The sequence below is a fragment of the Euprymna scolopes genome, chromosome 3 (assembly GCF_053919585.1).
Source record: "Euprymna scolopes isolate OS-2025 chromosome 3, ASM5391958v1, whole genome shotgun sequence".
Taxonomy (NCBI): domain Eukaryota; kingdom Metazoa; phylum Mollusca; class Cephalopoda; order Sepiida; family Sepiolidae; genus Euprymna; species Euprymna scolopes.
The window spans coordinates 26,571,514-26,589,675 of record NC_136484.1 but is presented as its reverse complement, the minus strand read 5'-3'; the positions used below and the strand labels follow the sequence as shown (position 1 = coordinate 26,589,675).

General features: G+C 32.6%; 1 protein-coding gene across 4 annotated transcripts in view; it reads right to left on the bottom strand.

Moving 5' to 3' along the window:
• Window positions 1-18,162, bottom strand: part of LOC145254222 (la-related protein 1-like) — a 93,579-nt gene that overhangs the window by 29,088 nt on the left and 46,329 nt on the right. For 2 of the 4 annotated variants that reach the window (XM_080113008.1, XM_080113009.1), the window contains exons 7-12: window positions 16,824-16,952; window positions 16,601-16,724; window positions 15,987-16,125; window positions 13,526-13,697; window positions 12,104-12,333; window positions 9,604-9,707 (exon numbers count right to left, since the gene is read on the bottom strand). In XM_080113008.1, coding sequence (XP_079969134.1) covers window positions 9,604-9,707; window positions 12,104-12,333; window positions 13,526-13,697; window positions 15,987-16,125; window positions 16,601-16,724; window positions 16,824-16,952 — 898 coding nt within the window. Of the gene's footprint in view, window positions 1-9,603; window positions 9,708-12,103; window positions 12,334-13,525; window positions 13,698-15,986; window positions 16,126-16,600; window positions 16,725-16,823; window positions 16,971-18,162 lie in introns of all 4 variants that reach the window. The other 2 variants (XM_080113006.1, XM_080113007.1) reach the window with 1 other exon arrangement.

Sequence of the window (18,162 nt, the reverse complement as noted above, 5' to 3'; positions counted from 1 at the left end):
TCCGGTTTTGTGATGGACGCATCAGCCAAGACAGCAGAGCTACTGTCATTGAGAATATTTCCAAGAAAGTTGATCACATCCTGTCTGCTCATCCTTTGGCTAACATTCATGCCTGTTGAACTAGCTCCCATACTTACAAAGCTCTTTAAAGCCTTAAGGAGAAATGCTTCCCAACACTCTGGAAAACTTCAGGCTGGCGCCATAATTAAAAATTCCAGAGATCAGTCATTGCCTCAGTACAGACCAGTCAGTCTCGTGTGTGTCATAAGTTGCTGGAATCTGTGATAAATAGAGACGCAGTCAATCACCCCAGTGACATGCAACACAGTTTCTGTTCTGTTAGATCTACAGCTGACGTGCTAACTGTAATATCACAATATCAGTGAAGCTCTCGATAAGGGCTTAGTTTCAAGAACAATTGCTCGACATCTCAAGACTTGATAGGGTATGGCATAAAAGATCAACGTCACAGGATAGTCAGTTACAGAAGAGGTGGAGATATCCTCAAGTATTAAATTCTTCCTCTCCGATAGGCTTACAAAAGTAGATAGGCAGAAATCAGAAGCTCAATATCAATGCCAAGGTCCCTCAGGGTTCCATCTTGAGCTCACCTCTTTTCTTGGTCTTCAATTATCTCCAAATAACATTCTTACACCATTCATAGACATTTATGCAGATGACACCAGAATCTATGATAACACTTCAAAGGCCAGCAATGACAAAGATCTTGAGCACGTGGTGCAATGGAGGGAAAAGGTTGCTGGTTAATTTTAACACCGCTAAAACCAAGCTTATCTTTTCCTTATAGTCGTTCTAATCCATATTTGGCCCCAACTGATTGAATGGCTCTCATCATAGGGAAACTGTCTTGACAAACTTTTAGGACAGACTTTCACTCCTGATCTAAAATGGAACACATACATCAAGTCTGTTGCCAAGGTTGCTGGAAAAAATGATAGGATCATGCTACCACTCCAGTAGGCATCTCACTACTGATGCAATTCTTTATCTAAGAGCCAAGTATATCCTAAAATAAAATACTGTTGCCACATTTGGCCAAGAGCTATTCAGCACACCTATCTTGCTTTGACAGAGTTCAAAACCGATCTCAAAACCTAATAAGTGATGCCCTTTCCTATTCCCCACAAGAGACGCTATGAGCCTATCTATTCTATTGTTAGTTTCATGGCAAGTGCTCGTCGGAGCATCAATCTATGGTCCCCACCCCCTGCTGGACTTTCAAAAATCGACTAGATACAACCACTATTAACGATTACCCTAACTGTGCCTAAATCTAAACGCCGATTCCATGAACAAAGCTTTCCTAGAACTGCCCGCCTGCAGAACACTGGTCAGCAGACCTGCTTCCCAACCGACTACAATATCGTCGCCTTCAAGTATAACGTAACCAAGTTATTGTTGAACTGTTCCTCTGAATAATCAAATTTGTCCCAACTTACAGCATTAACGATTACTATATTACGATTGTACATTCATTAACCAATATCCTTGAGTGGCCTTCCAACCTTAAGTGGTGACTCCATGTAAAAAAATATTTTAAAATTTCATTGTTGTTGCTTAAAAATGCAATTTTATTGTGCATAAAAATTGCTTTGGTCAAGTTTTTCTCCTTCACTGATACTGGAGAGGGAAGATCAATGTCCTAAATTCTGAATTGTAACGTTGAATGTAATAAAGGGAAAATCCTGTTCCCAAAATTTTGAACACTAAATTAAAAAATAAATATTTACCCCCCCCCCTCCAATAATATAAGTAAAATGCAAAAATAACAATTCCTCGTTTGTTTATTAAAAGTTTTAGATAGTTTAATAAAAAAAAAAAAAAAAAAAACAAACTTTTACGTTAGTTTACATGACTATGTGCATATAAAATGATTTTATGTATGTATTGACTGTAAACTGTTCCTCGTTTCCCCAATCCTGAAGAGGTCTTCAAACTAATCCAAATTGTTTTTAAAATGAAAACTATTTTAGTGCAGAAATTTACACATACACATGAAAAAAAGAATATATATATATATATATATATATATACATACATACATACATACACACACACACACAATGTGATATATACAATATAGTTATGCACACATTGGTAGGTAGGATGAAAACGATTTCATAATGAAAAGAGCAAGGAACAGAAATTTGGTTCTCAGGTCTATTGAATACAAAAGGAGGTGGGAAACATTTGCATGGCACAAATAATAAAAAAAAAAAAAAGAAAAAGAAAAAGAAAAGGCAAACAAACACTTAATGAAAAACAAAATAAAAAAAAAACAAAACCAACACAATATTCAAAGATTGGCAAAATTTATTTTTACAATAGATATGAGGATAAGACAAAAAAGTGAAGCATGCATGGTCCCCCATGAGTGCACAGTGAACAAGGTGTATATATATATATATAAAAATGACCAAGTTCAGCATTTGCACCCCCACTCCCATTTAGCCCCCCAAAGTCCCCAGAGGAGGTCAAATCCTGGTGAAAATGAACGGTGCAGGTTTAGGCATTAACATATGTAAATTTGAGTTCTACATCATGAAAAAAAAAGAAATGACTAAGTCCATCATCTATATGCTCCCAAGATTAGTTTTAGTCCTTCATGGTGAATGGGGTTAAGGATATTTATGTAGGAAGGCCTTGCTGACCCATAAATGAAACAGCCATAGTCCAGTTTCGAACAAACTAGAGTCCTGTATAGTTTTAGGAGCGTTTGTTGGTCTGCTACCCAGTCTGTGTTAGCGACAACTCTTAATAATTGTAGTGCTTTGTGGTACTTCTGCTTTAAATATCTTAGATGGGGAATAAAATTCAATTTTTTGTCAAAAATGATCCCTAGGTATTTATATTGATCAGTAATATCAATTTTTTTGCCATCGAATTTGAGGGTTGGATCGTTGTGAATTTTTAAAATTTTTTCTCCATGTTGTCTCATAGGCTTTTTGCCAAATCAAAGAAGATGGTTGTTATGTGTTCTTTTTTTATGTACTCCTCTCTAATGAAAGTTTCCAGGCGTACCAGATTGTCAATGGTGTTTCTTTTATTTCTAAATCCACTTTGGAGGTCTGTTATCAGGCCATTTGCTTCGAGGTACCAGGTTAATCTTTTGTTTCGAATGTTTTGCATACGCAACTTGTCAATGCTATGGGTCGGTAGCTTGTGGGATCAGACTTAACTTTATCAGGTTTGGGGATGGGGATCACTGTTGCTTGTTTCCATATGTTGGAGTTTACCCCTGATCCAAATGTCATTGAAGATGTTTTTGAGGTAGATTAAGGATTTTTGAGGTAGTTGTTTCAAGAACTCGTAGTGGATCTCATCTGGCCCTGTTGCAGTGTTGTGTGAACTGTTTATGGCATCGGTTAATTCAGATAGGGTGAAAGGTTTGTTGTAGTCTTCTACATTGTCTGAGTTGAAGTTTAGTTTGTTTCTTTCAGCATCTAGTTTGATTTTTTTGAATTTTATAATTTTTGCTAGAGGAGTTTTTTGAGAAGGTTTTTGCGAGTACATTTGCTATATCTTTTTTGCTGGTTATTTTTGTATTATCTTTTGACGGGTGTTTTAGCGGTGCTGGTTGATTTTTACCAGCTATCTTTCTAACCATATTCCAGATTTGTTTTGTTTTGGTGTTAAAGTTCAGTTTGCTGATATAGACTCTCCATGACATTCTTTTGGCCTCCTTAATTGTTCTGCGGGCTTTTGCTCGGTTTTGTTTGAACTGGTCTAGATTGTGGGTAGTGGGACGACTTTTAAATTTTCGCAGTGCAGCTTTACGTAATCTTACCACCTTTTGGCAATCTTCATTAAACCAAGGTCTTTTATATTTTTTGGATTTGGAGCCTTTGGGTATACATTCCCCAGCTATTGATATCAACGTATCAGTGAAGTGTTCCATAGAGTTCTCCGGTTCATCTTTGTCTATTAGTTTTGCATTGCATTGGGTTTTATATTCCTCCCAATTTGCTTTGTTTAGCTTCCATCTGGGGAGGTTATCTTCAATCGGGATTGAGTTTTCAAGTATGATGGGAAAGTGATCGCTACCACATACACTTGCCAGCTGTAGTCCATTAATGTGGCTGGATCGCATAGCAACAAATCAATGGCTGAGTATGTACCTGAGGCAGGGTGGAGATATGTATTGGAGTTTTGGTTCATGAGGGACAGATTGTAATTGTTGATATTTTCTAGTTTTTTACCTTTTATGTCTGTTTTATTGCTTCCCCATATGATGTTGTGGCTGTTGAAGTCTCCTAGTAGGATGTATGGTTTAGGAAGTTGTTCTATTATTTTGTTGACTTCGGCTTCATTTATGGGGTCATGTGGTGGGATATACATGGAGCAAATGTTGATAGTTTTATGTAAAGTGGTTTTCACAGCAATTGCTTGTAATGTGGTGTCTAGAGTTATTTCGCTCTGAGGGATGTCGTTTCTAACTAGAATCGATACACCTCCGGAGGCCCTCTGTCCAGTATTGTGTATAAAGTTGTATTGGGTGTAGTTTTTTATAGTGATGTTATCGTGTGTCTTTAGGAAGGTTTCCTGGAGGCAGATGATAGCAGGTCGTAGTTTAGATATTAACAGTAGCAAGTCGTTTATGTTTGCTATAAGTCCTCGGCAGTTCCATTGAATGATAGTTTGAGTTTTTTTTATTGTGGTCTGTCATTTTATTTGTCTGGGGGTGTTTTGTCTTCTACTTCCATCTCCTCCAGTATTCCTATTTTGTTTCCTCCTCTTGAGGTTGATTGGGATCTAGATCTTGGTTTGTTTGTTTTTTTTCTTTAGTTTTCGTTTTATTGGGTGATGGTGTTGTTTCATTTGATTTGTTTATAAGGGTTGTTTTCATTTGGTGAGTTTTTTCTTTTTCTTTGTTTGATTTAATTCGAGAGTTTTGGTTTGTTGATTCTGTTTTTTTTTTGTTGTACTTTCTTTTGTAGATTGATTATTTCCAGAGTTCAGGATTAGTGTTTTAATTTCTTTCATTAGGTCTTTCATCTCTTATCAATTGAGATAGTTCTCCAGTTTTTATTTCTGGAGGATTTTTTGTATAACTTTCACAACTTTGATTTGTGTGTATTTTAGCATTTTTGGTTACTTCTGAGTATCTTGCGTTCATAATTTTCCTGGCTTCCGGGAAGGTTATATTTTTTGTGTACTTTATTGTTATTTCTTTTTCTTTCAACCATGTTTTGCATCCTTTGAAGTCAGCTGAATGGTTTTCCTTACAGTTTGAGCATTTGGGGCCTTTTTTGCAGTCACTATGTTTTGAGTTTTCACATCTTATACATATTGGTGATTTGGTGCATTTGGATTGGTGATGTCCAAATTGTTGACAATTGTAGCACCTTAGAGAGTTTGGGATGTATTTTTCAACGTTCACTTTTAGGTATCCGATTTTAATCTTGGTGGGTTTGTGGAGTCAAAGGAGAGTATATATGTATTTGTCAATATAGTTTCTGCATTTCGTTTTATTCTTATTCTTTTTACATCTGTAACATTTTGGGATGCTAGATTAGATAAAATTTCCTCAGTCAAGCAATTTGATAGTTCGCTGCATCTAATGACTCCTTTTGACGAGTTTAGATATGGGTGGGGATGTTTTAATTTTGATATTGTTAAAGGTTTCACACCCAAGAGTTATTGTGAAGTATACATAAAAAAAATTATATAGAAATCAGTTACAACTTTTCAGAAAGTCTTATAAAATTCCAAGGCATCAATTTTTCTTAAGCATAAAAGTGTCAATTTTAGCAATTTTAACCCGAAGGGCACCCCAAGGGGAGTTTTCCAGGATAATCCATTTTTTTTTTTTTTTTTTTTTTAACTCATGTTTAATGTTTGTGCAAAATTTCAAAAATTCCAAGATGTAGTTGAGAAGTGCAGACAGATGAACAGACAAGGGTGAATTTACAGGTCCACCCTCCCTTTGGTGGGGGAGGGGTAAAAAAAAAAATTCTGGGCAGGGGGTTTAGAAAATATATATACAAAAGCCGAGTGAAAACGTATGCAAATAGAGAATATAAACTTGGGAGAGAGTTTCATTGGACTTGTATATTTTTTTTTCGGGAATATAGTATGAAGTATCTTTCAATGTTTTAATGTTGGGTTGGGCATTCTGTGAGTTGCATAGAATTGTCTTGATATCATAATCCACCAATATTTGATATGACAATGTACAGAATATTAGCACAGATTATTTTTTTTGTTTGTTTCTATCACTTCATTAAGTCCACTGTCATCTGCTGACCACTTCTAACGAGATATTGAAACACTATCATGTTTGAATATATGGTTAAGTGGCAGTTTTAGTCATTTAGAACCGCTTTAAAGCTTCACCCATCACTCATTTTCCAACCAAATTTCAAACAATTATTACAGTTTATAGATCATCTCAGCTATATTGTGAAAACAAATTTTCAATTTTCGTTCAGTAAAACAAAGTTATGAATTATTTGGTTTCAAAATCGTAAAAATATGCAAAGAGGTGAGCAATGCTTTTTATGACTGGTTTCCATAGCAACCACGTCGCTTTAGCAACTGTTGCTACTAATTCACTGCTGTAGCGAAAAGAGAAATAAGTGAAACAGACTCAAAGCTTGAAAGGGAGGTAATTGGGGGGGATTTTATTGAAAGCAGATGAGTGCCGTACATCGTTATTACATGTATTTGGGGGGGGGGGGATAAATAAAAATAAAAAAATAAAATAAAAAATAAGACTGAAATTAAACAAAGAAACAGTGAATTTATTGGAAACCTGAAAAAATCATGGATTATAATAAAAAAATGTGAGCATGAAAAGTAATATGGTTAAGCTTAAACATCCAAAAGTAAAGGACTAGTTAAAACTGGAGAAAAAAAAAAAAAACCAAAAAAAAGGACAAGATATTCTAATAAAAAATATAAATTCATAACTTAAAATATTGCAGCATTAAGAATTTAAAAAAAATTTTATTTATAAAATTATATAATCAATTCTTAATGCTGCAATATTTTAAGTTATAAATTTTTTTTTTTTTTTACTAGAGTATCGTAATATATACATATATATATGCACACACACATATATATATATATATATATAAGGTTGGTGTAAAAATGTTTTTTGATATTCAACTATTTGTTTGTGTGTGTATATTATATATATAAACAATTTTCGCACCAACCTAATATATTGGATATAGGAAATATTTTTGTTTCATGACTCATACTTTCGAATGAGGATAAACATTACCTTTTAAAATATAGAAAAGAAAAACTTAAAAATTCCAAGTTTATTTGTCTTATTATAGAAAGGAAAGATGCATGTGTGTGTATCCGTGCATGCATGCACACATGTGTACGTATGTATGTCTGGTACATCCCAGAGTTACTAGCACACTGTCTAGGTCCCTCCAGTCAACTTAAAGGAGGTAACTGTTGCTGGCTCTTATTTTGCTCAATTTACAAATACGTACAATCAAGAATTTGCATTCTGTTGTAAGATCGAGGATAAAATAAACAGGGCTTCAAAATTCAGGGTTTTTTCTTTCTATCATTCAGCAGCTGAACAAAATGTACAGCCACAAAAACATTTTTTTGGGAGCAAGTAATTTCCGCACTTATTAAAATTTTCTCTACACATGCCCACTAAGAGAAATAAATACCCGAAGAAAATCAAAATCATGTTACGATAAAAATTATAAAAAATAGTCTACATTGAAGTTATGGTTCACAAAAGTTTTAATTTTATGTAGTTAAGCTTCTTTAAAATTTGAAGAAAGTTTTAGAATCTGTATGCTTTTGTATCATTTACCTTTCAATTCTTAAAAGCAAGTCAGTGGGGTTTCATGATCCTCAATAAATATAACTATTAGGGCATTATGCCTTAGATGACCATATCTACCCAATTTCGTATACATAAATATAATGTACTAAAAATAATCAATAGCAATACCTACAAAATCTGCTCCTATTGCTAGTAAATCAACTCCAACACAAATGACCATTTTATAGTATCAAAGTCTGGATTCAAAATGGCTGACATTCTAAAAGAAAATGCCAGCTAATTTTGACAAATGTTTTGTAGTTTTATTGAAAGTCACTCATTGTATTTACTTCTCTAGGGTTAAGCAAGATCAGATATAGCCTAAGGGGGGGGAAAAAAAAAAAAAAAAAAAAAAAAAAAAAAATCAAGCAACCCCATAAATATTTTCTAGTAGTGCAATTAGTGATAAGCTAATCCGTTATCAAAGAGATGGTAAAGCCTGAGAGACTGAACAAGACTATATCTAAGACAAACAAAGTTACTGTCAGACTGATTGTCAACAAGCCATGCGTGTGTGGTCCCTCTCTGGTGCTGCATGTGAGATGACGCCACAAAAAAAAAAAAAAAAAAAAAAAAAAAAAAAAAAAAAAGTGAATGTGAGAAGTGCGTGAAGGGCCAATGTTGCCTTCACATTTTCGCCAAGTTTCAGAAAAATCTAATGGGGCAAATGTTATGAGGTAAAAAGTATCATTTTCTGCAATTTGGGGGAATTTATGACTCCTTTTAAGCTTCTGGTAACACTGAATCCCAGTGAAAAAAAAAAAAGAAAAAAGGGGGGTGCAAATGGTGCAGTTTCATGCCTTTAGACATGTATATTTGAATTCAGCACCATTGAAAACCACTATATAGACATGCATATCAAGTTTTTGAGTAATATGAAAAAGAGCTCCAAAAAGGCATTTTTTTTTTTTTTTTTTTTAGTCTTAAAAGTTCCAGAGGGATGTGAACCAGAATTTTGCCAGGGTCACCCATACTGAATTTATATTAAGAACAATGGCTTAACATGTATATTTGAGTTGATCACCGTGAAAAACCACTATATATTCAGACATATCAAGTTTTTGTTGAGAAATATGAAAAAAAGCTACAAAAGGGGTGTTTTTAGCACTAAAAGTCTCTGGGGACGCAAATCAGAATTTTGCCAGGGTCACCCACACTGGATTTATGGGCTGCACATTTTGGCCAAGTTTCAGAAAAATCTAATCAATGGATCAAAAGTTATGGGGCAAAACGTCATTTTTAGCCATTTTGGTTGGAATATTTTTGACCTCTTGAGCCCCTGGGAACAACAGGAATTTTCGCAAAAGAAAAAAAAATTTTTTTATTGTGCACATCTATTTAATGAAATAGAATTTGTGGTAAAATTTCAGGAAAAATTAATGCACGGTCATCTGGCAATCGTCCAGACTAACGGACACCAATGAAACATAGGTCCTTCTCCGATAAATCAGGGGACGAATAACGTATACCAGACATGTCAAATAAGTTGCCATAACTTATGAAAGTCATTTATAATTTATTTTGGAAATCATTCTGGAGGATGAAATTTAAGCCTTTTAAGACTGAAAAACAACTGGTAGCAATCAAATGAATGAGTTGTCCAAATAACCAAAAAATATTTATACCTTCAATATAAATTGTGATATAATCAGGTTTGGATTCCTTTTTTTTATTTTTTTTTATTTTAAAATTAAAATTATTTTATTATACAATCAAACTATCATTTTTTTTTTTTTTATTCATATGATAAAAAATAGTTAGAATATGTAAATTCTGACCATTCACTGAAGCAGTTCCTTCGGCCAACCTCCAAATTTTCCAACTCCTCATCTAACATAAAATTCAATTCTTCTGGTTCATCCATTTTCTCATCATGATTACCCTGAAAGAAAAGTTGACAAAAGAATTAGAAAAATTTTTACTGCTATATTTATTGGAGATAATATACCATATATTTGGTCAGAAGAATTTACTTAAAAAAAAAAAAAATAAAATAAAAATAAAGATTTCCCACCTTTATTTCATTACAGACTCATTCATAAATTCTGAATTTTAGCTTGATAATTACTTAGAGCTAATAAATTACAAAAAAGTGTCATTAAGCTCTACTCAGATGTGATTTTTTAAAGTTATTTTCTTTTATCAAGATTAAAAAGCCATATGAAATAACATGATTATGTGCTTATCTTTTGGAAGGTCTCCGAGTAATATATATAAAATTTCATTCAACTAGTGATTTGAGGTTGTCAGCAATGAAGCAATCAGTATTCTTCCCACTTCTTATAAGCACTTATAAAAGTTTATTTTTTTTTAGGGGGTTAGCACTTGCCAAGGCTTAGGCCACTAGAGGATAAAGATTAATGAGTGCCAGGTTAGACAACAGTGATGATTGGTAACAGAAGAAATTGGGTAGAACTTGATTATTTAAGAGAACGGCTTAACATGACCTTGTTTACGTTGAACTTAGAAGCAGCTCCATAATACCGTGTTCCAGATTTGTAGTACTAGGAAAAACTTTGCCGATGGAATTTTCATTTAGTTTTAGACATGAACTGGCACTTGCCCAAGGTGGGTTGAATCAGCTTCCTCCAAAGGAGGAAGTTTCATGGAATTATCAAATTTACAAGTGCTTCTCAGGCACTTAAAAAAAAAAAAAGCGATTTTTTTTATTTTCTATATTTTGATAAGGTCATTTTCGATTTGGCTATACTTTTAGAAATATGAAATTGTCAGATCAGGTTATCAAAACCACAATTGGTAAAAACAAATTTCAAGAAATTTGGAAACTTCTTTAAAATTTTGTTCACTCCAAGCAAGGCATATATCACCAGTGCAAGAGACTACTGCGGTAAGGGTCAGATTTATAGGGAGTAATCCGGGTGAAGAGCTCAAAATGAAAGTTGGAATTGAACATAATTTTGACGTTTTAAATATATAGACAGAAAGTTATGTACCAAGTCTACAAATAAAATTAAAGATTAGTTGTACAGAAATGTAGAGCAAGAAAAATTGTTAATAGTGGTTATAACTAAATGAGTTTTGTTATGAATGTTCTACAAGGAGGAGCTACAGAATGAAGCTCTGGTGATCTCCTGCCACAAAAATAACGGAGCAGAAATAAATGGTGATCACCTCTGTAAAGAGAGTGAGACACAATATCTCTTCTGGAAAAAAAAAAAAAAAAAAAAAAAAGTAGGGAGGAGAAAAGGGATATCATCCACTGGATTTCAAAGCAGTATCCTATTGAGGCAGGTGAGAATTGTTTTGAGCAGCTCCTGCCTACGCAGATGTCCTGTGAAAAGTGGTTAAGTCATATGTGCATGAAACTTAAGATCCGATGCATTTCAAAATAACACTGCTACACAAGGCTCATCTGCCTCCATAGATTTTTTTTTGTCTTACATGAGTGTAAAACAGATGTTAAATATGATGGGAGGTAATGAATTTATTACTTAATTTAAAATCAGACTGCACAAATTTCTGTTTTTTATCAATAAAATTGACAAGCCGAACAATCTTCAAATAAAAAATCTTACAAAAATTTAAAATAAAATTTATTCATAAAGCTCATCCAATTCAAAAACAAAATATGCTATGCATTATAAGAAAATAACATTCTATTTCAGAAAAGGGGAACGGAATTCAATGTAAAAGAGCCAAGAGTGCACTAAAAGAAACGATTTTAGAGAATTCAGTAGACACTTCTAAAGTAAGAAATAGCTAATAATCTTCCAACAGTATTACTGGATATATTATGTGCTACCTCTTCCCCTGCTAAATCCAATGAGAAACTGCAACATTCTAAAGGAGAGTATCCATCAGAGGTATAGACATGGAACATTAGTCAAAATTGTTGGAACAGAAAACCTTAAACTATCCAATTTTTAAGTACTTGTTACTTCTAATTACCAAAATTAGAAAAGTGTCTTAATTCAAATCAAAACCTAAAGTCTATACAGACTACATCCAAAAGTTTAATGACAATATAACGTCATTGAAAACGAGGATCACAAGATTAGTAAAAATATTTCTATGTGAAAAATAGAATTCTGATGATAACTTTATAATTGCACTGTTAAAAATCTTCAATTATTCTAGTTTTAAGATGTTTAAAAATTCTGAGTTTACTGCAGCATAGGGAGACCTTTTTTTCAAAGCAGTGGAATAAATTCACTATATGCTGCAAAAGGAATCATCTATCAGTTGCAATTTTTTTATAATCCTATCATTACTAAAAGATTTTTATCTTTAAAAACAAAAGGGGAGAAAGCTGCCTACCTTGTTCTTTTTATCTTTTGACGATGCAGATTTCCTTCTACTCCGAACTTCAACCCATTCAGACTGAAGGTCAGGAGCACTTAAAGAAACTGCATAAGGGATGGTCAGCAGATTGGAGGAGACATCTTCATCGTTGGACTTCACCGAGGTTGTTGCATTTTGATTGAAATCGATGTTTTTTTCATTTTTTTCTACTGCTTCCTTAAGAGGATTGAAAGACTCTTCAGGCTCTAAGAAAGATGTCAAAATAAATATAATTTACTGTATATAAATGGGAAATTTACAAAAATTAAAGACTTAACATGCTTTCAAAGATTTATTTAAAGCTAAGATGAAAAATACAGAATATTTTAGATTTTTTTTATTTCTGAATCAAATTCTAAACATTTCGAACATAAAAAATAGATTACAATTGTACATTTAAAGGTCAAAGAAAATCTTGTTTACACTCAATTGTAGAATTTTTCATTTTATCCGCATTGCAAGTGTGTAATAAATAAAACTATGTGGCACTATTTTAATAGTGCCACGGGCCGCCATGGCCTCTTCTCACCTCTAGCATTGCTGGAAGGTGATTGGGTCTCGTGGAGTAATATAGAAGAATGGTAGTCACAATGCAATTTTGATTCTCTGCCTTTTTTTTTTCATCAGGACAGCATGGGATAAGACATTTTTGTCACCCCGTGAATGAGAGGAGGGAGGGGGTAACACTAGTTCGGGCTAGTAAGTTTTTAAGAGTTTATTGTTAAGTTAATTATGAAAATTGATTATGATCTGTAAATTGTAATATATATTTTTGTAATAAATAGATACAGCTATACAAACACAGCAGGTAAGTCTTTTTCGTCACCTAGAAAAAAAAAAACGTCTAATCAACAGATCTTCATACGCGGACCGTTTCCAGGACGTTTGATGTAGCATGTAGGTTGATCATGACTGGCCTATAGGCTTACATTTAGATTAGAGATTCTTTTAAAAGCCATGTTTTATTTCTTAACATTTGATACAGTCAACTTAAGTGAAATTAAATGTTGGTATTGTTAAGTATAGAAAACCGGCACGTCATTTGTACGTCGTTTATTCTAGGCGGATTGAACAGTCTCCCTCCAAAAGAGGAAGTGTCAAGGGAATATTAAATTAACAAGTGGTCACGACTGCTTTGTCCACACATTTGTATTACCAATACAAGCAATGATGAATGTTTTGGTCTCCGAAATCTATGCAAGCATCTTACATGATCAAATAAATGCAAACACGAATCTTTAGTAACAATTTTATTTTGCAAATGATTGAAGGATATAAAAACGTGATATAATTTTAGTCGTAGACAAAGAATTATAATTTTCTTTCTTTAATAACAGCTCTTGATAAGAGTTAATTTTTTTCTTTTTCACTAAAGTGACTACTGAGGCAGTAACTTACTTCTCTCTGGTAATGAATATGCTTGACCAGGAATAAATTCTGGTACATCTGGATGCAAATTGCTTTTACTTGATGCATAGAGTAGCGATACAGGCCACATGGTTGGATTTTCTTTTGGCCTCAAAAAAGCTGAATCTCCAGATAATTCAATTTTATTACTATTTTGTACAGCCTGCAAAGAAATTAGATATGAAAATGTTAAAGTTCAGTAAAAAAACAAAAAAAAAAGTTCTTTATAAAATGGCTTCATTAGAAAAAAAAAAAAGTATTAAAAACAAATAAAACCAAGTCAAAACACTCTGCATAGTATGTCATCAAAACCAACAGTTGCATATCAACATATAGCGAGCCCAATTGTTTTTGCATGTAGAAAATAAAAGTTCATATGAAGTTATTCTGTCATTATGTTCTTGAATCGTAATGCATGATTTATTTATTTATCAAATTTCTTATTTTATTCTAGCTGGGGAGGAAGCATCCTACCGGATGCCAAACATTCACCCGTTATCTCATACGTTATTATCTTTTTAAGATTCCAACCATTGCTTCAAGTGCAAGTGTATTAATCAGGTAGTTTTTGAAATTCTTTTTGTCTCCTTGTCCCATATCACTATGTCAGCATTAATAGGTCAGTTTCGAAGATACATAGCTGTAGGGATTGCATAATCATAATGGATGGTGAGCGACTTATTTTCAATTGTTCTCTCTGGTATATGTTGTTCCCAGGACTTGCTGTTGCTTTTTACAGATCTAGTAGAGACTTATGTCATGTTGTATAGTGACCATACGAACATTATTTTTGTAAAAAGGTATTAGTGTTACATGATAAGGGCTGTCCACTTTTCATGTAAGTATAAAAATAGAGAGATTTAGTTAAAATGAAAATGAAATAGAATAGACGAAATTCAAACCTCGTAATTTAGGTTTAGAAATAGATTACGAGAGAGAATTAGCAAATGGAATGTAAAAAACAGAACATTGTGTAGCTTAGAGATAAAATAGTTTTAAGAAAAGAATGTGCATTGTCAATTCTGTTATGAAAAACAATTGAAGAATGCAACTATAGCATAATTTAATAAACATGTTTTTAACATATTGGAAATATAGGTTACTGGGAATATAGGTTAAAATTCCTTTTGTAAACAAAGGAAAAAGTTTTGGACACGCATTTCCAGAACACGTGAAAGACGACAGATGTTTTAACGTGTATGACGTCATGAAAAATGGGAAGTTCTCGATATAGTTAGAAACTTTAGAGTTAAGAGAGTCTGAGAGAGAGTCAGAGGACGACAGACGACAGTCTGGAGTTGGGAGTCGAACGTCTAGAAGCGAGACGGTCACCTTTGAAACAGAATGTGAAACTGAATTCCTGAAAGCAAAGCCACCGGCCGGTCCATGAAAATAAACCCATCATGTGTTTTTATAAACGTCGTCTTTGTGTTGTAATTCTACCAAAAGGTAAAGTGATTATGTCTTATATATCGTGTTTTAAAATGTCTAAGTCATATCTACAATGTGAACTCTACATCTCATATCTACACTTCTAAGTACGAACATTTTATATATATATGAATCTCTTCAGAACACGAACATAGAACGCAACAACATCTCTCAGCATCCCTCAACAACATCCCTCTAAGATTACATCATACTTAAGACTCAACACTTTTAATAAGTCCTAACAACAATATAACAAACAACAAATAATAATAAAAATGAAAACATTATATAACATTAGCGTTTAGTAATTTAGTAATTCAAAACAACGATAGATACTCTCTTCCTCCCTAGATTTTTTTTTTTAAATTAACTATACATTAGCATTGATAAAAATTAATCATTTTCTTTTAATTCTATTTGATTCTTTAATTTTTACAAAAACCAAAACCTAAGCAGACCAGTTATAACCTAAATATAAAATTGTAAATATAGTTTTATAGCTGAATGCAGACAATTCTAATTATTTGCCCCTCAGTTTAGTTAATTTGGCAATAAGATTTGCTACATTTAATGCTATAGAATAATGCAATTACATAAAGTCCAACATTCAACTGACCATATTCTTTAAATTATTTCCATGGCAGAATATTAAGCCCTACCGCCCTTCCCCTCACATTCAGTTGAACGAAATGTTCATAATTACAAACGGTTTCGAACCGTTTTACTTAATTATCTCCATTTATACACTTGTTAAGCTGATACGTGAACATGATAGTAACCAAATAAATAATAGCACCACATCTAGGAAAGGTTGTCAATTCTTCCCTATTTTTCTATGTATTTATATTAAGATAGCTTTGTGCATATGTTTATAGGCACAGGATTTGCATTAACCGACTGTTTTTAACATTCCAAAATTAACAAGGTCAAAATTGAACATTTTCCAAATTTAGCAAGAAATAGAAATTAGTTAAAAACTCAAATTTAAACCAAAACATAATGAGGCTCAAGAAATACTTACTTCCAGAATAAATGGCACATCGACATGTGATAATCGTCTGAATGTCGCAATTAGAGATATGCTGACCCATCCATCTTCATCCATATTTCGGCGGATATAGAAGTCTCGCGTGAGGTTATCAACAGAAAAGTAATATTCTCTGAAAATAAATATAAATGTCGCAAATGAAGGGGGGAAATTTTAATAAGGAATGCTTGATATATTTGAAAAGAATTATTTTAATTAAGATAAGGATGATTTCAGTATATCAGTAAACAGTGTTTCTAGACAAGTGCAACAGTTTTTTTAAAGTTTTAATTGAAGTAGGAGAATTTATGGAAAAATCATTTTAATGTTGAACTTAATAGAAAACTGAAATTCATTTTCAAAATTTTTATAAATAACCAGATGTTTAGATTATAAGATAATAAAAAATATGTAATGAGTCTTTGAGTCTTTGCTTTTATTTTTTTTTTCTTTCATTGAAATCTTTTCTTTTAATTTCTTTAATGAAAATATTTACATTAGTGAATGTCCAATAGTGAACAAGTTGCATTTTAAGATTTACTTGATTTCTAAAAGTAAAATTCAATTAAAAAAAAAAAAAAAAAAAAAGACAGTAAGAAGGTACTTACATTTGACTTTTCACAAAGTCTTTCAATTGAGGTTGAGCAACATCGTATGATTGGTAGGGAAAATACACGGTTCCATTTATGCAATGGGTCGGATCAAAATTAGAAAAGGAGTCATCAGAGAATCCTATAAGCATATCAAGAGAAAAAGTACAAAAATTAAAAATATATTGAAATCTAATATATAACTAAGATTTATAAACTTAAAAAAAAAAAAATAACCTACCTCGTCCACGTCCTCGTCCACCAGCGCCACGACCACGTCCTCGGCCTCTACGCCCACCACGGAAGGGTCTTTGACTTTCTTTAGGACTAGGTGGTGCCATACCATCTCGCCAGTTGTTTGATTCTGATCCTGGAAAACAATATCCAACTGAAAGTTTCAATTTTCAGTGATTATTGTGGTAATTAAAATAGATGAAGAGATTATACATTTTAGTAATTTTTAAAACAGATCAAAGAGTAGTGTGCTGAAACATTTTCAAGTTTATCCTTCTACCATGCAGAAATCATAGTCATATACAAATGTGAATCATTTCCATCAGGGGTTTAGTGCTCCTTTAATACACTCACTAAATTACTCCATAAGTATACAAAAAGTATGAATTGCAATAACACCTTAGGAAAAAAAAGACAAAACAAAAGAGGATCCTTTTTTAAATTTAAATAGACCCATTCTTGGAGTGAATACCCAAATAGTCAAACTCAGAGTAATCTAGTATTTTATGTTTTTATAATTTTACATATTATAGACATCACTGTACCTTTTGTATCTGTTAAAAATTACGACAGTAGAAATGACCAACCATTTAGGACTTCATGAAACTTCATTTCGAATTTCTGTGAAATTGCTCTTTTACAATAGCCATAATATGCAAATTTGAAATTCAAAAAAACTGAAGAAAAATTTCGAATTACTACAATACAGATTCTATATCTGACTACGCTGATGCAACTAAAAACAATACATGTAAAATATACAGAAAACATCTTGTATTAATAAAAAATGAATCTGCATAGCTAATTCCACCATTATATCTTAATTTGTTTCAATTTGCGTCTATGCATTACACCTTTGCATTGTATTGATTTCTTCAAGCAAACTACATTAATCTCTTACATCTAATATTGTTTTGTGCATGCACGAATAGAAAATTATAATGTACAAACATTTTAAATAAGAGTTTATTTTCTCACAGTAATTGCAAAAAATTTTTATTCATAAAAATTTTGGGCTGCATATATTCTCACATTTATAAGATGCAGAAATCTTAATTGGAGCAATCAACAAATAAAGAGATACATTCTATACTAAGTCATTAAACATTCAATTTATATCTTAATTTTTTTTTAAAAGATGAACTGATGCATCAACTTTTACTTCCTAAATTAAGTTCCCAATAAAAATCTGTAACAAGTATCACACCGTGGATCATTGTGGCATGTATCCTACAGTATTGAACATGAAAAAAAAAAAACTGATGTAGGAGATGAAAAGGTCACTATACGTAAATTCTGCATCTTAGCTAGTAGGAAAGAATTGGTTGTAGTGGGAGTAAAAAAAA